The following is a 21,807-nucleotide window of genomic DNA, read 5'->3' on the forward strand; positions in this document are numbered from 1 at the left end:
CACACCCACACACCACACCCACACCCACACCCACACCACACCCACACACCACACCCACACACCCACACACCACACCCACACCCACACCCACACCACACCCACACACACCCACACCCACACCCACTAACACTAACACTACCCTAACCCTAACACTAACCCTAACTCTCTCTCAATCATATCCCCATCTCATCTTACCCTCCTCTATCTCTTCTCATCTTTCCCCCCTCTTACCCTACCTCTCCCACATCACAATCCACGGCACTTACCTCACCACTCCATGCCCTGCCCCATTCTCCCACTCCACCACCTCTAACCACCATCTATCATCCGACTATTCATCTCCACACCCCAACCACCATCTATCCATTTCCAATATCTAATATCCAACTCCCACTACCACTTACCCTATCATCCATCTACCATGTCGTCCTTACTATAACACTACATACCACATGTAAAACAATCAAACGTAAACAATACACCAGATAACTTACCCTGCCACACTATCAACCTCTCCACTATACCTTTCACATCCCCCAAACAATACCACCTCCAACTACCACTACCACATACCTAGATCTACCATACTCACCTTCTATTTATTTAACGATATCGCATATGCATACGGACGCTATAAAACACATCACTCTCAACTTGCCCCGCCATAATACTCTACACCAAGGCCATCTCTCACTCGATCAGTATCATATACATCACCACATCACCATACACGGCACTTGCCTCAGCGGTTTATACCCGGTGCCATTTACCCATAACACCCACGATTATCCACATTTTAATATCTATAACTGATCACACAACCTCAATTATCATATAAATACTCTTAACTTCATGCTTTATAACGTTTTTATACAAATATCCACTACCCATTTTATATATACTAATATAAATACCACCAAATAATCACAACTAAAATCACCTAAACATAAAAATATACTATTTATCAATAAGAAGGTATAAACACACTATATATTAACATAACATATCACCCCATTCATATAATTGTAATGCAGTATGAATAGGTGCCATACAGACAGCACTACATAAGATTATCATCACTACTATTGTATTAATGATCCCATTCGAACATTCAGTTATGTAAACGCTTTTCGTAAGAATGTAAGTTATTAACACCACCTTCTAGTTGAGCAGAAGCCGTTCTGAATTCAAATCTAACTTTACCGCTCTGGACATTCTTCTTTAATACAGTTAACGACCTACAGCCAATGTCTTGGCAAGAATGTTGTAATCCATTGTACAAGTACGGAATAAATTTCTTAATGGATCCTTTGTCAACGACAGCGCCGGAGACACCCTGTGCAACCAAAACGCTGTCAAATTCTGAAAAGTAACGAGACGTAGATGCATTCCCTTTAGTACCAGTCTTTTGCATGGCGTCAATGGAACCCATACCACGGTACGCCTTCAATCTTTTACCATCTTGATAGAAATACTCACCTGGTGATTCCGTAGTACCAGCCAACATACCACCCATCATAACAGTAGAAGATCCAAGAGCCAACGCCTTGGTAATGTGACCGATGTTTTGAACACCACCATCAGCCATACATGGAACACCGAACTGGTTAGCAAATTCACACACGTTGTAGACCGCTGTACCTTGTGGCCTACCACAAGCCATAACTTCTTGAGTGATACAAATAGAGCCAGTTCCCATACCGATTCTCAAACCATCCGCACCGGCAGCAATCAAATTGGCAGCTTGTTCCCTGGTCACAACGTTACCAGCGATGACTTCCAGACCTGCGAAACTCTCTTTGACCCACTTGAGCATGTTCAATTGGAAAATAGAGTTGCCTTGGGATGAATCCAAGATGACGACATCCAAGCCGGCTTTGACCAATAATCTTAGTCTTTCTTTATCAGCGTCCATAGTACCAATGGAAGCACCACATAGCAATTGCTTGGTGTTGGCAGATTTGGACGCTAATGGGTAGTTTTGATTCTTCATTAAATCAGTTCTGGAAAGCATAGAAACTAAGTTACCCTTTTCATCAACAATCAATAGCCTACCCTTTTTGATTTTCTTTAGAATCTCGTTACCTTCTGATAACGTGATACCTTGTGCACCGGTAACAGCGTTCTTGGTCATGACATCCTGAACGAGTAAAGAGTCGTCCTCAACGAACTGTATATCACGAGAAGTGATGACTCCCACCAACTTTGCATTTCTCTTGCCATCTTCCGTGACAGGGAAGCCTGCAAATCCATACTTTTTCTTCATGCTCTTAGCTTCACCAACGGTGGTTGTTGGAGAAATCACAATAGGGTTGTTAATAAACCCATTTTCATAGTTCTTGACCCTTCTGACCATGTCAGCTTGGTCCTCGGGCGTACAGTTATGGTGAACGAAACCGATACCACCCGACAGAGCCATAAAGATGGCCATTTCCGATTCTGTCACAGTGTCCATTGGAGAGGAAACCAATGGAATGTTTAAAGTGATATTCCTGGTCAGCTTAGTCTGTAGGCTAACTTCAGAGGACGCAAAATCGACTAAACCTGGTAAGATCAAAAAATCGTTATAAGTCAACCCACCTCTGATCTTGGAGTCCATCAATTCCTGCACAGACAAACCATCCAGTCTTGGAAGGCTCTTGGCAAATTGCAGTGCGGTCTTGTAGTCTTTAATAGCGGCCATTGCTTTTACGTATTTGGGTTGTTATCAATTGAAACTGAAAATATTTACTTCTTTTAGTTTGTTATAAACGAATAAAAAAATAATAACAAAAGTAAGGCAAGAAATAGAATAGAATACAGGAAAAAAAGTTCCCAGCATACTAGGTAAAATGTACAAGCCCACGAAACTGAGAAAAAGCCACCAAGGTTCTCCGGTTAAATGTTCAGCAAAAAATTTCCAGTCGAATTTTTTTCTAAATGTTAAATGGGAAAAGACTCCACTATTTATACTTTTTTTTTGTTTTTTTTTTTTTATTTTTTTTTTTCCGCTTTCTTCGAGGAAAAGAAATGCGCGGCGTGCCTGCGCGGCGGTTAGGAAAAATGCTGACGTAATGAATAACAACCTAGCTTATATGTCATAATGTAGTAAGTTTATTGGACCTTTTCTATACGTTATGTAAATGTAAGATATGTGTGATTACTATCTTGTAAATAGAAGCTAGAGCTTCTTAAATATTACCATATTAGCGGTTTGCTACTAATAGTCTATTTAATAATATTAGAAGTAAATGATAATTGATGTTTTCTTAAATATGCTCTTCTCGTGTAATACGTTAACAAAACATTATGGAAACGTTATTGAAACGCTACTCGTACTGTGTATATGCGTTAGCATATTTAACAAATAATATCAGACCTTCTTGAAAATTACGCAAAAGCAAGATAAGAAAATATTACTGTTTTCCGTTGAATCTCTGATGTACTTCCGGATTTCAACCTGGCACCAAATGCTTACTTGAATAATGCATTATTAATAAATTACTGATATGTAACAGGGATACCGCATGTAGCTTACTCTTCAGCTAATGTCTTTAAAAACTCGGCCACTTTAATCGTCTACTAACCATTGTATCTTCCTTTTAACATTATTTGACGTTTTCTCTATATTTCGGTAAGTATTCATACGATGCCCTCATCTCATGCTCAAGTAAAAACACAGTGATACTTAACAAATCCCATTAGAAAATTTTTAGGAGCTTTTGTCTGCAGTATATGCAATGTGAAAGATCATGCAGGCGGTCCCGTGCTACATCATGTGTTATTCTTTATGAGATCCCTTTTTGGAACACTGCGCTACTCGTCTCTAGGCCAAATCTCAAAATTCGACTGGGCCTATGCGCGGGCGTTCCAATACTTTTTCCGTTCCTATATTTTTACTCCTGTAACTTGAGCCCTGAACTATAAAGGTATATATGGCAGTTGCAAGTAGTGAGCATTAGCATTCATCTATTATGCAATATGGAGAAGTACGGTAAAAAGTCTAAGCCTTATTTTTGATATGAGCTCAACACCACTGATGACCGATTCTAAAACAAGACCTCAACGGTCTAAAGAACTCACCCCCGCTGAAAACATTGTCCTTCCAAGAGATAAAACTTCCAGATACGTCTGTTTCTTCAAACAGCATATTAGAATCTTCGCTTTCCTTTTATTTCACATTACCATAGTGGTCATTTTAGCCCATGCAATATTCCATATTGAAAATCCTTTATTGCTTGTACTTGCTTGTTTTATCATGGTACTAGGATTCTTCCTTTTATTCGCCTATGTGCCTTTATTTATAGTGATTAGTGGGCCAAAATACCTCTTGGATGGTCTTAGTAAGGGTTGCAAAATGAAACTATTAGTGGAAGTTATAAATCATAAACCTAATATCAGCATAGACACATGGAATCTTATTTGCATACAATATGAACCAGTATGCATACGAACACGGTATATGTCCAGATAAGACTCTTTTTTACGATGGCAACTCTTGTTATCAAGTTTTTACAGAATTAGCGGTCGTCCCCTGCGGCAGCAAAAGCAACAACGAAAGTAATGTCAATAACGATCAGAAAAAGAAAAGTTGTGCGAATACTTCAAATGCTTCAAATGCTAACAAAAGTTACTCTAATAGGAACTTCGAATTGCAATCTTACATCGCAAAGGCGCTGGCCGTTTATAGAGAATCGGTTGACAAGTACTGGGCAGATAAGCACCCAGAGGTTGCGATTTGAGTATAGCATTACTTCTAGGTCCCGTGTTAGGTTTTTTGTAATTGCGTCTATTATAAGAAAAACACTTTGACATTTACAAAGCCAATTGAGTATACGGATCTCTAGTGCGCCATTTTTTTTGACTTATAGGTTCTCATTATCACTTACCCAGCTATGACCTGACATTAAGCCTTCGTTTTTGCCCTCAGGTATTCATAGGAGGAGTTCTTTCATATCTGAGCGTATGTGACAACAGTTGGATTCATAAACAAAACTATTTAAGCTTTCGGTGAAAAATAACATATATGATACTTTAAACTTTACAATTGACTTGTACTGCCTCAATAGAACCATGTAAAGACTACAAACTTTATATGATATTTTTTAGTTATTTATTAATCGTGATATTTAAATTTGTATAATGCTACTTAATTATTGTTGTAACATATATAATACCACCATCACGATTTAGCTTTCTTGCTTATTGTAGGCAATGTCCTCCCTTCTGTCCGGCTTCTTCTAAATGTGCATTGAGTTGTTTTCATTACTTAGGGGGATTGCCATACAACTGCTTTTCCTTTCTTATTTAATGTGGTATTCTGTGGTATTAACAAGTGGAAATTCTTGTTACAATTAGAAGAGAGAAGTTTTCGGAAGATATTATTCACTGGAAGGACGATGCTGGTGTTAAACGACGTTTCAGCACTTCTGTATCTTCGCAAGCATCTGTGTGCACTAATTTCTTAGATTTTGAACTATTGCTGTATATTAAGGAAGTGCTGCAAGATTGCGATAAAGAACAATTGTCACAGATATTGATATGTAGGATCAAGTCGACTTATTATTTTAAAAAACCAGACTACATTTTTAATAACGCTAATTTAAATGGTAATAAACAATGCAATATTTAACGAACGTACTTTGATTAGTTTGTCTTTATCGAGTTACCTACAGTTGATAGTGGTTATAATAAGGCGCAGAAATAAAAGAAACATTTTCTGGATATCTCTTGCGTTTACTATGCATATACCATAGAAGCGTCTTTTTATGTTAACCATGGTACAGTGAAGGAGTTCCGCAAGCGCATCGTAATTTTAACTATGAGTGATGTTCAGAAGAAGCCATATTTTGTCTTCTTTTGAGGCCGTCACCAGTGCATTGGAGGATAATCGCAGCATCAACTGGATTGTGGCCGAGTTTCATTGCAATTTGTAGCACAAATTTTTATTCTTTTCTTTTTGCGAGGGCAGGATGATAATGTTCTTTCCAAATTTAGCAGTTAGTATATCCAGCTATACCTGAATATATTAGGTACTCAATTTTCGTTGTGTTCAGGGTAAATTCCATTGATTTGATCAATTTTTGGGGCCATGTTATCATATAGGTAATAATTTATAGACGGTCATCAAAGGTGCAAGAGTAGCGGTAGGGTATTACTGTAGAATTCATTTGGGAGCATTGTGGCACGTTTGCCGTTATCACATATCCTAAAATATAATTGTAAAACCCACATGGTTGCTGTAGTTGTTATACTCTCATTAGACTATGGTGAAATGCCGATCATCTAAACTTCTGGTCCCCCATTTTTCTTCCTGTTCATTTAATATCTTCATTTTACCATTAACTGTTGCCTCTTTTCTTGTATATCAGAATGGTTCACTACTTAAGTTACTTTGGTCCAACAATTAATTAAATCGGCCTATAGGAATACCTTAATACCCGCTCCATACCAAATAATACTGCATTATTCTACGGATTTTTATGTGCTAGGTCTTCAACACTACTTGTCGACACTATTCCGATCTACATTTACATGCAAATACCAGCCTAACACAGCAATAATAATATTTACGCAACAAAGAACGAGGGTTCTCTTACTATGACTTGTTGCTCGCATTTCCCCTGATCCACAATCTTAATCTTAAAAGTGACACATGTGCAGCCACTCCGAGCCGAGGCCGTAAAAAAAAATGCCATGTTCCATGGGAAAGGTAAAGAAGTACGAAGCCATATGTTTCGGACCCTAGTATTCTTCATTAAACATAATATACGTTACCTTCATACTGTTAACCATTTTTTGAATGGTTGGCCCAAAAGAGAGTGTTTCTTTTCTGGTTTATTGTGCTCAATCAAATGGTTCATGAATATTGTCATTGATCAAATAGGTTTATAATATTAATATACATTTATATAATCAACTGTATTTATATCATCAAAAAAAAGTTGTTTTTTTTATTTTTCATTACCTTTCATTGTCTATGGATTTTCATTCGTAAAGGCACTCGTCCCTAGTTTGCGATAGTGTAGATACCATCTTTGGATAGAGCCTTGGAGATAGCTGGCTTTAATCTGGTGGAGTACCATGGGACACCGGTGATCATTCTGGTGACTTGGTCTGGGGAAATACCAGTCAACATGGTGGTGAAGTCACCGTAGTTGAAAACGGCTTCAGCAACTTCAACTGGGTAGGTTTCAGTTGGGTGGGCGGCTTGGAACATGTAGTATTGGGCCAAGTGAGCTCTGATATCAGAGACGTAGACACCCAATTCAACCAGGTTGACTCTTTCGTCAGATTGAGCTAGAGTGGTGGTTGCGGAGGCGCCAGCAGCGATGGCGGCGACACCAGCAGCGATTGAAGTTAATTTGACCATTATATTTGTTTTGTTTTTAGTGCTGATATAAGCTTAACAGGAAAGAAAGGAATAGAGGTATATTCTCAAAGGCATATGGATGAAGTAGCTCTATTTATACCCATTCCTTCATCGATCATCACTACTTAAACGATTCGTTAACAGATGCTCATTCATCACCTAACACCCTTCATATTTTATGTTTCGCACCATCTTCATCATGGCTATGGAGATGCGCCTGTTCCTGAACGAGGCATGCATATATCATGAATTTCTTATGCGAAGGTATTGTTCTATGGTGCCTATGTGTATTCGTATGTGGGGGAAGTGAGAATGCCAATTGTAGGGGTGCCGGGAAGTGCCTTGAAAAAACCCTTTTCGCGTGCCTGTAAAGCTTCCATTTTGATCAAAAAAGAACGTCTGAATTGAACCCTCATTCAGAAGCTTATTGTCTAAGCCTTTATTCAGTGTTTTCTAAACGATCTCCATGGAAAAAATAATACTACACTATCTCTTTCCGGAACGTCGTACAAAATAAATATGTGTTGGGAGTCGTATATTGTTAGAGCCTGTGGTTTCAGGCATTGTCAGTGAATTTGATGACACAATTACGTAATTGTAAGCCGCTGAGAAGCAGATAGTATTGAGAGAAGTTGATATTCAAGAGCCGCGTATGATAAAAAAAATTTTTCAACAGTTTTAGAAAGACTGAAACTCTGCATGGTGAGAAATCTTTTATTCCCAGAAATAATGCGGGGATACTAAGCCGAAGCTCTCCAAAATGGTTTCTTTCATTTTGGTAAAGAGGGACTTAGTATCTACCCAAAAAGTTAACATATCTGTAGATATATATGGAGATGAAGTCGAGCATCTCATTATTTCCTTTGGTGAACATGAAAGTAATTTTCTTTAGAATATTTATTCGTATTTCCGTCTATCCTTTTTCGACTCATAGCTTCAGGTAACTCTACCTTACTCAGCTTCATATGGCAACGTACTATATTCTCTTCTTTTTAAGACTATAGCACAAACTACCACAAAGTGGTCCCTGACTATTCCTCATGCAAGGCTTTCAGTAAACCTCAATCCTGGCTTATATTTTCATATCTGTTACTTGGAAGAATAGTTGTTGCTTTAGTTGAAAAAAATCTTCTCCATTAAATTTTTATCTCCTTTTTATGTTAAGCCCTGACTTAAAGTCTATGTTTTGTTCTTGATATTATCCTACGAGCGTGTATACATTTTCCCTCACTCTAGTGTAATACTAGCACCGCTAAAATCCTTCGCAATCAAGTCGCAGATAATAAATGCCTTTTTCTTCAACTGATATCACTTCGATCTTACCTACCTCTACACCGTATATGAGGATAATTTCACTGCTGTCGGCAACTTCTATAAAATCATAGACTTTATTATACTTAATTGAATTGAATAATGCTATACTAGATGTAGTGATCCAGGATCAGTGCCTTAGTAATGTATAAAAGACTCACCACTCAGAAACTTCTGGGAGAGATATATAAAATAGTGATGGAAGTATCTGCTACTAAAAAAGAATTATATTTACTTTATCCATAGACAGTTCGAAAGAGGGTAATAATACATATGCTGTTTTAGTAGATGTTAAGCCTCCCAGGTTAGATCATGTTTTCTTCGTCGACATGTGTTTCGTACAGATTATATTACTATCCTTACGAAAATGGTATTAATAAAAACTGTCATCGCGGTTATCGGTCTATCAAAAAAGGAATTTGGTATTAGAGTTAGTTCCTCATGAATGGAAGATTATCGTTAGCAAGAGGTACTTCTGTCACTTCGTATATTTATGTTGCCTTTAAAATTTTGTTTTATGTATAAAATGTGGTCGTACAAAAAGAAGGTCCAACTAAACCAGTAGTAATTTGGTCCTGCACCACTTCCGCGCAATAGAACACAAGGTCAATCAGTTAATTAAGATGTTATTGACTAAATCAAAACTTTTAAATAGGCATAGCACAACATTATATAATAGCAAACCTAGAAATATGCGTTAAGTTTGTTTTTACACCGAAGTGCAGTCGTAGCACTTCTCTATTTGTTTTTGGCTACGATTATGGCACTTTTTCAATTAGTTATATTATTGATGTGTGTATCATTTTTACTCAAATTTTACAGTATTCAATGCTCGTTATGGTAATTGAACCACAAATATTAGTATCTCCTGAAGAAAGTTTAAATTCGGTCAAAGAGTTACAACTGACAGCACCACAACTAAGTTTATAAAAGAATATATTGGGTGCACTTACCCATTAGCATTAGCATACCAGCAGAATATCAAAATTTGCTTTTCCGGGTCAAGATTCCTTTCTTTTAAAGTATTTATTTGTACATTAGGATACATGAGATATCATAATGTACACTTAAAATATAGACCTACGTACTTATATATTAAACGTCACCTTATTTATTAAAAATGAAGTTAGATTGACGGTGATATTTGAAGATGCTAGAGAGAAATAAAAGCAATAAAAGCCATAGAAAAGAGCAATAGTAGGCCAAAAGGAACAAAGTGTGCCAATCAGTAGCTTTCGCGAAGAGCTCTTTCGTATTGGCTGGCAAAATGAGTCACTTACTACAGTTTCATGTTAGAGTTCAACTGTTGTACCTATCAGGAAAAGAAGTCTTCAAAATTACTCCACCCGGAAATAGCTGTATCAAAAAAGTCACTCGAAGATCCTAATATATTATCGATGAAATTTCCGGAGAAATCTATTGAAGGCCCCTCTAAATCATTTAATATAGTCGTTAAATTGTTTTCAGCTGCGTCTTTTTCTGTTTTGGGCCCTTCATCAATACGTTTCATCACTTTGCCAAAAGCACTTCTCCCTATTTTTTCCATTGATATGATAATAGAAAAGTAATAGGAGTTCTGCCAAATTTGGGTTAGGGGTTTCAACTTTTCTTGGTGAACATGGTCAAATATGTTTTCCATTTCTTTAAATGCAATTTTTAGTGAAATACAGCTATTGTATGGACCCTCAAAATCACCAGGACATGTAGGCTGAGTTAGCGTGGATGTGTTTCTCTGTATGAAAAATTGGATATCTTTATTTTCCATATACTGTAAAAATATAGTGTAAATTTGAATTAGTGCTCTGAAAGCGTCCACATAAACAAGAAACAACGCATTGTTCAAATGGGGCCATTTTTTTAAGAAGCAAGATGAGTTGGAAGATACCTTATTATCATCTAATTCAAAATAGCCTTCAAGGACTTTAAAGCACAAATGCAGTGAATTCAGTGGAGCAAGGACACTGAAATTGAATATTCTGGGATTGAGATCTTTATGTGTCAAAGTATAAAGATTGGATAAACTTCCTATCATATGAAGGGTTGTATGCCATAACTGGAGTTCTGTAAACTCATTACCAACTAAATTGGATGTATTTAAGTAAAAAGGCAATGGCTTAAACATTTTCATGGTGAATTTTTTTAAGTCCTCGATGATGAGTGGGATGTCAGGCGATGTTTCACGAGCATGAATTTGTTTCATAATATTCCTTAGTTTTAATGTTGTTTTATAGAGAAGGATGTCCCCCGATGAAGAATAGTTTTCTAGGCGTACCTTGTTTACAAAATCATCGTTGATCCTGACCGGAATTCCTGTAGAAAGTGAAATTTTAACGTCTGTGAATAATATCCATAACCACAACCTCTCCAAATAAGGTATTTCCTCTATTGGGTGATTTTCATCCCTGAACAAACGACGAAGATCTTCATTAAGACCCATATGGATAGCTGTGTCAATTGTCAGCCCATGAATAAATATGCAATGCGATTGATCACCTCCGTCGAGACCCGCCACATTTACGTACAGGTAACGTAAAAATAAAAATTCCACACGCTCAATATAAAAGACTTTGGCCGAAACAAAAGACGTTAAAACTTTATGAAAGACTTCAATAGCCTCTGGCACTTCTTTTGGATGGGATGCTAAGCACATAATGGCTGTCATTACGCCCACTTTGTAATAGTTTTTTTTACTGTCTAGATTAAGGGCAATTACTGTATGCTGGCCAGTTTTTTGATTTCTTGGGCCTTTAACAAAGCAATCGTTCAGGTCCTTTAGTACTTTTTCTTTACGAACAATTTGGTAACTGTCGTAAAAATCGCTAGCAAAAAAATCAGCTAAATGTTGACGCAAAACTTCATAAGTTGGAAGTGATTCGCATAAGTGTTCAATAACACTGGGTGAACCTGCTTGAGGTGGGGCAGTCTCAATGGAACTTATCTCTGAAAGTGTCGAGTAATGATGTTCTTTTTTCCAGTTGTTACGACTGAGTTTTAAAACTTTCCATATCTCCTCTCTATATTTGGCAAAAGTGTCTGTTTGAGTTGCTAATATTGCTCGATACGACGTTGGTCCATAAAGAATGTGCCTATTGTGCTTTGAAGATAGGTATCTCATGTTGTAAAGAGGATTTTGTCCTTCATGAATGTCGGGCTCAGATTGTTTTGTTAGCTGAGATTCAAGTTCTTCAATACGACGAGCCATCTCCAATTTTGAACACCTCCTGTATTTTGCCCTGAGTTGGTCCTCCTTGGCGGAAGTATTTTCTTTATAGTCACATTGCTTTCGATTTCTAGAATAACAACTTCCACATAACGGTCTTGCCCTATCGCACTTCAGCTTTCTTACTCTACAAAAGTGGCAAGACTTTGCAGGCTTTCTTCTACTCTGCTTACCCAAATTGTCTTTCTGTTTAAGTTCCGTATTCTTCATCTTCTATTGATTATGAAAAGTATCTAGCTGCAGAATCATTATTTTCCGAAGTAATCTTTTTTTTAGTTATGAGCGCTGGATAGGTGACACGTACTCAGCTGCTATGTACATCTAGGTCAAGGCGCTTTCCTATTTGGACGTTTTGCATATCTGTTTGGGTTCAAACTTGAAGTGCACACCCATCTTTTCAAGATTTTTATGATTCTCCGTTTTATGGCTATTCCCGCTCTAACATAGAAGCGATGTATGAAAGACAGTAATGATTTTTAAGGTGCTTTTAGAACCAAGATATTTTTCAAAGCACGGATCAACAGTATGAAATAGTATATTCCGTTTTATTATTATTTCCATTCTTCAGATTTCCCAGCCAAACAAACATATATAAAAATGCCATCCAGTTTTCAATCCAGTATCATGCTATTGGTATAGAACTATATATCTGATACTAGTATATAATAACTCCAGCACTATTTACCATTTGATAATGTCCGAAGAACAAAATGGGGATCGTCACAACGATATCGAAACTAAATTGGATTTAATCGGTAAAGACGATATTGACGGGAATATTTCAACTTCTATTGACGTGCCTGATGGAGGATATGGATGGTTTATTCTTCTGGCTTTTATTCTGTACAACTTTTCTACTTGGGGGGCAAACTCTGGTTATGCTATTTATTTAGCACATTACTTAGAAGATAATACTTTTGCTGGTGGTGGTAAATTAGACTATGCTTCTATAGGTGGGCTAGCATTCAGTTGTGGGCTTTTTTTTGCCCCAGTTATAACATGGCTTTATCATATATTTCCGATTCAACTCATTATAGGCTTAGGAATACTGTTCCAAGGAGCGGCGCTTCTTCTAGCAGCCTTTTCTGTGACGCTGTGGGAAATATATCTCACACAAGGTGTTTTGATCGCATTTGGTTTAGCATTTATTTTTATACCCAGTGTCACACTCATCCCGCTATGGTTCAGAAACAAAAGAGCTTTAGCCTCTGGCATAGGAACTGCCGGAAGTGGGTTGGGCGGCATTGTCTTTAACTTAGGAATGCAAAGTATTCTAGAAAAGAGGGGTGTTAAATGGGCGCTCATTGCCCAGTGTATAATATGCACATCACTGAGTACTATCGCGCTTATGTTGACCAGAACGAGACATCAAGGTTTATGTCAGCATAAAAAATCTTACAAGTTTGAATTGCTAGATCACGATGTGCTTTCAAACTTTGCGGTCTGGCTACTTTTTGGATTTGTATCATTTGCTATGTTAGGATATGTTGTCCTTTTGTATTCCTTGTCTGATTTTACCGTTAGTTTAGGTTATACCAGCAAGCAAGGCTCATACGTATCATGTATGGTGAGCGTCGGATCTTTGATAGGACGACCAATAGTGGGCCATATTGCTGATAAATATGGACCACTAACGGTTGGTATGATATTGCACCTTGTCATGGCTATCCTTTGTTGGGCCATGTGGATACCTTGTAGGAATTTGGCTACTGCGATAGCTTTTGGGTTATTGGTTGGTTCTATTATGGGAACGATTTGGCCAACAATTGCCTCAATTATTGCACGCATTGTTGGTCTTCAGAAGCTTGCAGCTGCTTTTGGCATTACCTGGATTTTTATTGCAGCTTTTGCCTTGGTTGCTCCCATAATTGGTCTGGAACTTCGTGCAGTCAATACGAATGGAAACGATTATTATCGTACAGCAATATTCGTGGGTTTTGCATACTTCGGTGCTAGTCTGTGCCAGTGGCTATTGAGAGCATTTATAATAGCTCGGGATGAGATTGCTGTGCGTGGGGGTTATTCAGCTGACCAAAATGAATTACACTTAAACGTTAAGATGACACAAATGAGTAAATGTCTTTTTCGTTACAAGCAATTACCTAGGAAAGTTTAAATATCACATCTATTGCCTACCGTTGATAAGAATGATAAAGGGCTGATAAAAAAATTTTTTTACTAGCTTTAGGATCAGTCTTTTCTTTTTATAAATAATTATGGCTTGGTATAATCATCAATAAAACAATTGTCTTGCAAATTAAAATCTTATCGGTTCTCTAAAGGAGAATATTACTAGTCTTCGATTACCACTAAATACGTATTAGAACCATGAGAAAATGATGAAGCTATTTCAGGCCGATTATATTTCAATCTATACATATTTGATGGTATGTATCTATGTAAGATTTATGGATTTAGGTTCCACACAGGTTTATGTGTCATCGATATGTGTTATGAGTACAACGCTCTATGCAAGAAACTTAAGTAATAGTACAGTATTGTTTTCAATCAATCTACTATTGACTATTCTCCGCTTTTCTATGTTTATCAACTTGGTCTTCCTGAGGGTAAAAACCAAATTTACGACAGTCACCTATACAACGAGTGACAGGATCTATAAAAGCTCTTCGCTTTTAACGTATCTCCATTTCCTGGCTAATAGTCTTACTTAATATATAAGTTCCTGGACAAATTTTAAAAAAGAAATGACACATTTCCTACACTTTCGCCGTCACCAGAGGAACATGCGGATTTACGCGCTGTCATTCCTACAAACTTTAACCTTAACGCTAAATCATATTTCGCTTTCTAACGCCTGTTCGGTGCTTTCTGAGACAAAAAATAGAAAAAGGAAAGTGCGAGCTGCAAGAGGAACAAGGTTCAGACATCATGCATCTAACCTATTATCTACCAACCGAACGTTCTACAAACCTTCTGACCAAGCGTTATTGACTGTATTAATGGTAAGTTTTTACACGTTTGAGTCTCTGAAGTCTTGTTGTGTAAGGATTAAAAATAAAATGCGTTTCCAGGTCATGGCTAAGAATCTTATTGCTCTTCAGCACTTACTCATCACTTGCCCGCGCCTAATACGAGATGGTTGTTAACAATTAGTAGCAAATAAAGTATCAAAAAAAAAATTCAAAAAAAAAAATCCAAAAAAGATGACAATCACAGCATTTTTGTTTTGGTTTTAAGCTTGGCGTCGCGAAGAGATTCATAGAGCTCTTAGCCAGATCGAAACCCTTAAATGTCTCACTCACAGCCATATATTCGATAATGTAGCCTCTATACACTTTTTCCAATCAACTAGTTCGAGAGTACTGACGGAAATTATCTTTCACCTGGCCATCCTGGATCCAATAACATTCCCTTCTAGATTAATTACTCCAGCTTCAAGAAACCCCTATCCATGAGTTATATCAATTATATTAAATGCTCCGCGTACAATATTACTCCCCTTGACAAAAACACGAATACAAAGAAAATTGAAAAGATATATCAAGGGATAGTACCGTCAATAAAATAACTGACATTATTAGGCTTACGAAATATTTTCGAAGACAGCGATGAGCTTTATAACCATACGCAGTTCTGTGAATCTTCGTTACAGGTGTACAGAATGTAGACATATGCAAATAGCGTTCCATAAGATTTTCTTAAGGGCCATATGAAAACCATGAGACCATTGATTGCACTTTAAATATATCCAAATTGTCAAGAAAGGATTTCGTTGCGAGTTTATCGACAGTATTAAATCCTAAAATACAGGGACTATACAGTGTTACCTTCTTGAGGCCAAAAAAATCATGGCACACATGAAGACTTCGAGGAATGCCATAAAGTGGGGATGATGTAATATTTAGATAATATATCAGAAGACTACTGCATTCTACTTCAATCACCTCCCCTCATGAGGCAATATACAGCTTTCTCCCCTCAACATAATATAATGTTGATAGTACTATACGCACTATTAATAGTATTGAATAGTTGAATTAAATAAACGATCACCAACATTGATACTCCTCAAAGTATTCAATTGCTTTTGAAGATTTTTCCAAAACGATTTTTGCTGTTTCGTTCCTCACTTTGTCAACAAGAACAGGAGGTCCACAACAAACCACAGATAATGAACCACTAAGCTCAGCCGCTTCATGCAGAAGTTCCTTAACATTTGGTCTCCCATGATGGAAAACAGCACCATCAAATTCAAACGGGTTAGGTGATTTTTCTAAAGTAGTTGCCACAACAATGCCTTTTTCATCAGCTTTCTCATCCTGTTGGGTAATATCCAAACTATCATTAGAAGTTAATAGTGGAACTTGCATTGTGTTGTAGATGTGAAGTTGTACATTCAGATCCTTTAGACATATTAGCTCTTGTTTGTAAGCCTCGAGTACGTCGAACCCTCTAACCGCAATTACTAATTTTACAGATTGTTTTCCAGCTGCCGCTGAGGTTTTACCAAGTTTAATCGCATGTGCAATAGGTCCAGGCAAACCGGTACCTCCAGTAAGTAACAATACATTATCATAATGATTAACAGGGGACGAAGAACCGTATGGTCCTTCTACAGCAAGTCTCATCGACGCCTTACCTTCATTGCAACACACATACTTTTTAACAAGTCTTGTTACTCCCTTTTTCTCCTTTAGAATAATAACCAGTTCACCACTTTTGGTGACTGAATCCAAAACAGTAAATGGATGTGACTGCCAGAAATATAGTGGATGTAAAAACGAAACGAAAACATACTGCCCAGGCTTGGCCCTCCATAGTCTTGCCGGTTTTTTAACTGTTAGCCTAATTAAATCATCCCCGAATAGTTGCAAGGATGCCTTGGGGAAACCAAAATGTGACACTTTAAAAAGTCGAATAAGCCTGTCAACGATCCAAATCGCAATAGCAGTGTAGATCCACTCAATACCACTTAAACCAACAACATGCTCCCAGCATGCATAAAAGAACAGTGCACCAAGGACTATATGAAGAAAAAGAAAAGCTTCATAAAAATACTTTCTGAATACTGCAAAGGAAAAAAAAACCATTGTAGCGGCTAAGCAAAGCGCCGCTACCCCGAATTGCCAATATAATCGATGCTTACTTGTCGCCCAAGTTTTATAGGCCACTGTATAACTGGTATATGCAGCGCCATGAATCATAGCATCCAAAAACATCATTCTTCCCAACCATTTGTGAAACATAATGAAAGAGGTATACTTGATCCCAGAAATATACTCGAGAAAGTTGTTTCTCCCTGCAAAAAGAACTATTAATGGAAAGTGTGCGAACGCAAGGACACCACTTCTATCTGCCACATACCGGGCAACTTGAACTCTACGAGACATGAATATTATATTTTCAGGATCATACTCATAACCGTATGCCAAAAAAACGGTATGAAGCACAAGGTATCCAAGTATAATGACACCTTCAAATCTAGTAGGTAAATAGCCAGTGAATATTTTAAGATAAGAGAAATCTGACGCATGTTTTCTCCCAATAGTAGGTAGAGTGAGGTATCCCCTTGCATATCTCACAATCTTTTGCTTGAATAGAACAGTTTTAAAGGGAGTGTAATTCATGTAATGAAGAATGCCTGCAGAAATCATGATAGCGACAAAATATGCACATATAATACCACCATATATGTTTCCGACATCTAAATTAGCATAGAAGCCATGCCATGCATGATAGTAGGCTTTTCTTAATTGTGCATCCATTTCAACTGGATATGTCAGGTTTGCACTACCTTTGACATAGGGCACCATATGACTGGTTCCGTTGTTTAGAGCGTCATAAAACTCAGAATTAGTCATGTTTTGAAGTGCATCGGTATAGCTTGCACAGCTTTTTTTGATGGTACCAAATGTTTTTTCTAAGGTCTTGTTCGAGTAACCTTTTTCATCTAATGTTTCATAGATACAATTTAACATTGATTGAAACGCTGGTTTGTAAGAACATACAGGCGAGGAACGCTTAGACTTGCTGGTATACTCCCAAGTAACTTTTTGAAATATCCTCGTGCACGCATTAGTGACAAGCAAGGGCACCTTGTTACGGATAACTGTCTTTGCAGGCGAAGCTCTTGCTCCTGATAGGCAAAAAAGCAGAATAGCACTCAAGAGTGACGTCCAATGCATTATGCTCGTTGGGTTTCATAAACTTTGAATAAAAAAGACTTATATTACAATACTGTAGCAAAAATTTCATGTTTTCTGCACTTTATATAAGCAGTGACAAATTAATGATACCTTACAATAACCGCATTTTGTGTATGTTGTCCAAGAAAGGAGGGATTTTTTCACCAGAAAAGGATTCAGAAAGCAAGAGAACAGCAATATCGTTTAGAATGTAGAATGCTAGGTTGCTTGCTAATTCTGTTATGGCATGAATGATACACCCATATTTTCAACAAAATCAATATCTACTAGTGTGATTGACCCAACTTTTTATCAATGCAACCATTACCGATATTTGATCTTGATTTAACGAGTCGACTTTTTTTATTACGTCAAAATTCACTTGTTTTCCTATAAACCCGAAATAAAGGCAAAAAGACCTGGGTGCACTTAACGAAGAGGTACAATAATCATCCTATTTTAGAGTCATAGAACGCAATGAATTTTGACAGTATTCTATGCGGTATACTTTAAGGCACCTCTTGGTACGGTGGCATCTAATCCGGTAGTTCATTTCTGGTGCATTCGCAGAGTCAATATTTGGCTAGCTGTATTTTCGGGATGAGGCACCATGCTGTTCATTGTTGTGGTTATCCCTGTAGCGTATTCAACTGCCCCTTGATTGTAATTTAAATTATGCTGCCTATTTGCCCTTTAAATTATTTTTTGTCGAATACATTCTCTACCATTTCATAGTGAAATTTTTTATAGTAATTTGAATCTAAAAACGGAAAGTGTTTATACATTCACCAATGATAAATATCCAATAAAATTTGGTATTTTTCTCGACTAAAACAGCATCCAGTAGTCAGGAAGATATTCAAGACGGCGCAAAATCAGCATTTCCCCTTATCCGTTTTCAAAACGCTTACAGAAAGATCGTACTAACATTTTAGCTGGTAAAGTTCTTGAATATCTTTAAGGAGGCAGGTTAAGTCTTTGAAGTGATAAAAAAAGTCATCTTCGGCTAATCTAAAATAGGGATAACTTTTTAAGATCAAAGCACTGCCTTCAATTTCGAGATTCCTCTCAACGGTCTAGCTTAGTCTTGCTTTTTGTTAAAGCAGCGTCGTCCTAAAAAACAAAGCTTACCTTTTTTTACATCCTATAGTGTAATCCAATCCACATATTGGCACATCCTAAACCGAATATAGTTCACTTATGAACGGCCAATGAACCACTTGTACCAAGTCCCACCGATACTTAACACTAGCTAGGGGGTCGAACGGTCAAGCTTATACGAATGTTATCAATGTAACATTTGTCCATAGCGAGTGAGAAAAATGAACTTTCCAAGAATGTGGCAAGATTTCAGATTTCAGGCCATTCTTCAACCACTTTGCACTCCGGATGAAATGCTTTTATAAGAAAACATCCTGGTTTGGGAGTATACTGGTGGGTGAAAAGTTCAAGATTGTACAACTGATCATTCTTGTTTTCTTTCCTCCTTAGCAAATACAATTCGGAGCTTTATGACGCTCTTTTATAAGCCTTTCTTATAATGTAGTCTAGTATGTAGACGTTTGTAAACACAGGTGATTTCTTACACTCCTCAATTTCAATTCAGCTAAATCTGCTGATTATATTCGTTCACTAGGCCAGATCGCTCTAAAAGCTATGATTTTTTGGCCAGTTCATGATGCCCACATATTAAATAACTTAATATTTGTACTTGATATCCGCACTGTGAACGTTTGTCTGAAGTCATCGTGACTGTTGAAATATTAATTGCAAGACATGATGGGAAAAATTTAAGTATATTTGCAGGTGAGAACTCTATAACGCTACCGTTGAAGAAAGAAGACTTCAATCGTGGTGCTATGTGTTTGTTTGTAAGCTTTTGGAAGTTTTACACTCACCGCACGCACACTATTTTCTTTAGCACGAGGTATAAGTTTCCCTTTCATGAAAAGTCCTCCTTTTGAAAGACCAAGAACACTCTTAATTTGTGTATACCGGTTAATAATACGTCTTCTAGCGCTTGATAATTGTATTTTTTCGTACCTCTCTCCCACCTTATACAGGTGAATGGGCCATAATAACGCGTTATTTGTAACAAAATACATAGTTCTCCTCTTCATTTTTAACGCACTCATAATATGGCTCCACATGATGATACTAAGTCGTTCTTGGATACCGCGTGAGGACTTGGGTCTCACTGCTGGTTGCGGGTATCAATATTACAGTAATGTAAGGGAAGCACTTAAATTAAAAAGAAGAAGAAAACGCTATTCTGTTATTTTAAGAGAAGATTCGGTCCCATGGATTATCTACAGCATTTACAGATTCGGGTTTTCCTATTTCCAAATTCATTTGATTTCCACTTTTGAATCCTGAGATATAAAGTTATACTCAATAGGTAAAGTTGTCAATAACTTCATTTGCAACCCAAGAAAGAACAGTAAAAAAAAGTTTCTTGTAACCATTTAGCCATGAACTTGGAGCTGCTAATTTGGGGTAGGGCCAAGTCATCATCCTTTTGCGGGGATAAGATCACTCAATCTGCGCCGCAGGACACTGAGAATGTACCATTAGCACTCTATTTTCGCCTAAACAATATTATTAGATGTTTTAATTGCCAAACACATCTTGTGGATTCACAATCGCTGGCAAATATTATTCTTTTTCAATACTTTACTGGAATTCTTAGGGAAACATAATTCTAGAATACAGAAGGAAAGCACATACTCCGTAATTGGTCTGTGAAGTTAATGTGAATGAGCGAAGTGGTAATTTTTGCTTAAGTTATATTTTGAGGTCTACATTGGGAGCTTTTTCAAGTTAATGCCCATAATAATACCAACGATAGTACCTACAGTGTTAAACATCGTAATTGAAGGTAAGGTGTTTTTCCTGTCATTTTTTCAAAATAGAAAAAGAGATCAAGAAGCTCTGAGGAGCGTAGCTCTATTATCCTTCAAGCATCTCCAATCCCAAAAGATTATCCTACCTCAAGACCTTTTCAGGGACTACTTCACATGGAGGTTTTATGAGATTTACAAGTCCTTGGCTTTTTGTACCTGGTTGCTAATATGGTTGCTATTATGGTCACTACTCATCCTTTGCTTTTTGAAAATGCCCACCAAGTGGATTTATCCGTTTGGGTTTCCTTTTTTTGTCCCATTTCTTGGGGGGTTAATTTTACCCAATATTTATACACTTTCTCGTAAACGTGCCTTATCGAAACAACTTACTCAGTTTTCCAAAGAAATTACTGAAAATACGCCAGGTACGGACATTCATGATTGGGAAGTAGTTGCAGCAAATCTGAATTCCTACTTTTATGAAAACAAAGTTTGGAATACTGAGTACTTTTTTTTCAATGCTGCGGACTGCCAAGGAGCGTTCAAAACAACTCTTCTCGAACCATTTTCTTTGAGGATGAATCTTCCAAGGTTAAGGCATTTAAGGATTCCGCCCCCTACATCGAAGAGGCCTTGCAGGTTTATTCTGCAAAATTTGACAAAAAATGGAAGTTGTTCAATACTGAGAAAGTGTGGAGCCCTGTTGATTTGGAACATGTCCAGCTCCCCAAAGAGGTTCACCGTTGTAAGCTTACCTGGGTTTTCAAGAGGATTTTCAATCTCCGGCTTTTACCAGCATTTCTTTTGTCTTTGGCCTGTATCTACGGGTCATGGGATAAGTGCCGTCTACTTCGTGTCTTATCTTGTGGGGGAGGTTTTCTCCTTATGGTAAGGGTTTTCCAAAATATGAGGCTCTTTTCCATGAATATGGAAGAC

The 21,807-nt window shown here is 37.3% G+C and overlaps 5 protein-coding genes across 5 annotated transcripts; 1 reads left to right on the forward strand and 4 right to left on the reverse strand.

Annotated features, from left to right (window-relative positions):
• Nucleotides 1-1,111: 1,111 nt before the first annotated feature.
• On the reverse strand, nucleotides 1,112-2,683 carry SPAR_K00010 (IMP dehydrogenase; the record flags this gene model as incomplete). The annotated part of the gene is made up of 1 exon (XM_033911525.1): nucleotides 1,112-2,683. The coding sequence occupies one exon, from the start codon at nucleotides 2,681-2,683 to the stop codon at nucleotides 1,112-1,114; it is 1,572 nt and encodes a 523-aa protein (XP_033767416.1).
• Nucleotides 2,684-6,988: 4,305 nt separating this feature from the next.
• PAU16 (seripauperin PAU16) lies at nucleotides 6,989-7,351 on the reverse strand (the record flags this gene model as incomplete). Its single annotated transcript, XM_033911526.1, has 1 exon — nucleotides 6,989-7,351. The coding sequence occupies one exon, from the start codon at nucleotides 7,349-7,351 to the stop codon at nucleotides 6,989-6,991; it is 363 nt and encodes a 120-aa protein (XP_033767417.1).
• A 2,626-nt stretch (nucleotides 7,352-9,977) lies between these two features.
• SPAR_K00030 (uncharacterized protein) lies at nucleotides 9,978-12,092 on the reverse strand (the record flags this gene model as incomplete). Its single annotated transcript, XM_033911527.1, has 1 exon — nucleotides 9,978-12,092. One exon carries the CDS (start codon nucleotides 12,090-12,092, stop codon nucleotides 9,978-9,980), a length of 2,115 nt encoding a protein of 704 aa, XP_033767418.1.
• A 484-nt stretch (nucleotides 12,093-12,576) lies between these two features.
• On the forward strand, nucleotides 12,577-13,998 carry MCH2 (Mch2p; the record flags this gene model as incomplete). Its single annotated transcript, XM_033911528.1, has 1 exon — nucleotides 12,577-13,998. One exon carries the CDS (start codon nucleotides 12,577-12,579, stop codon nucleotides 13,996-13,998), a length of 1,422 nt encoding a protein of 473 aa, XP_033767419.1.
• A 1,894-nt stretch (nucleotides 13,999-15,892) lies between these two features.
• On the reverse strand, nucleotides 15,893-18,028 carry FRE2 (ferric/cupric-chelate reductase; the record flags this gene model as incomplete). The annotated part of the gene is made up of 1 exon (XM_033911529.1): nucleotides 15,893-18,028. One exon carries the CDS (start codon nucleotides 18,026-18,028, stop codon nucleotides 15,893-15,895), a length of 2,136 nt encoding a protein of 711 aa, XP_033767420.1.
• Between the last annotated feature and the right edge of the window lie 3,779 nt (nucleotides 18,029-21,807).

This window comes from Saccharomyces paradoxus, chromosome XI (assembly GCF_002079055.1).
Source record: "Saccharomyces paradoxus chromosome XI, complete sequence".
NCBI lineage: Eukaryota > Fungi > Ascomycota > Saccharomycetes > Saccharomycetales > Saccharomycetaceae > Saccharomyces > Saccharomyces paradoxus.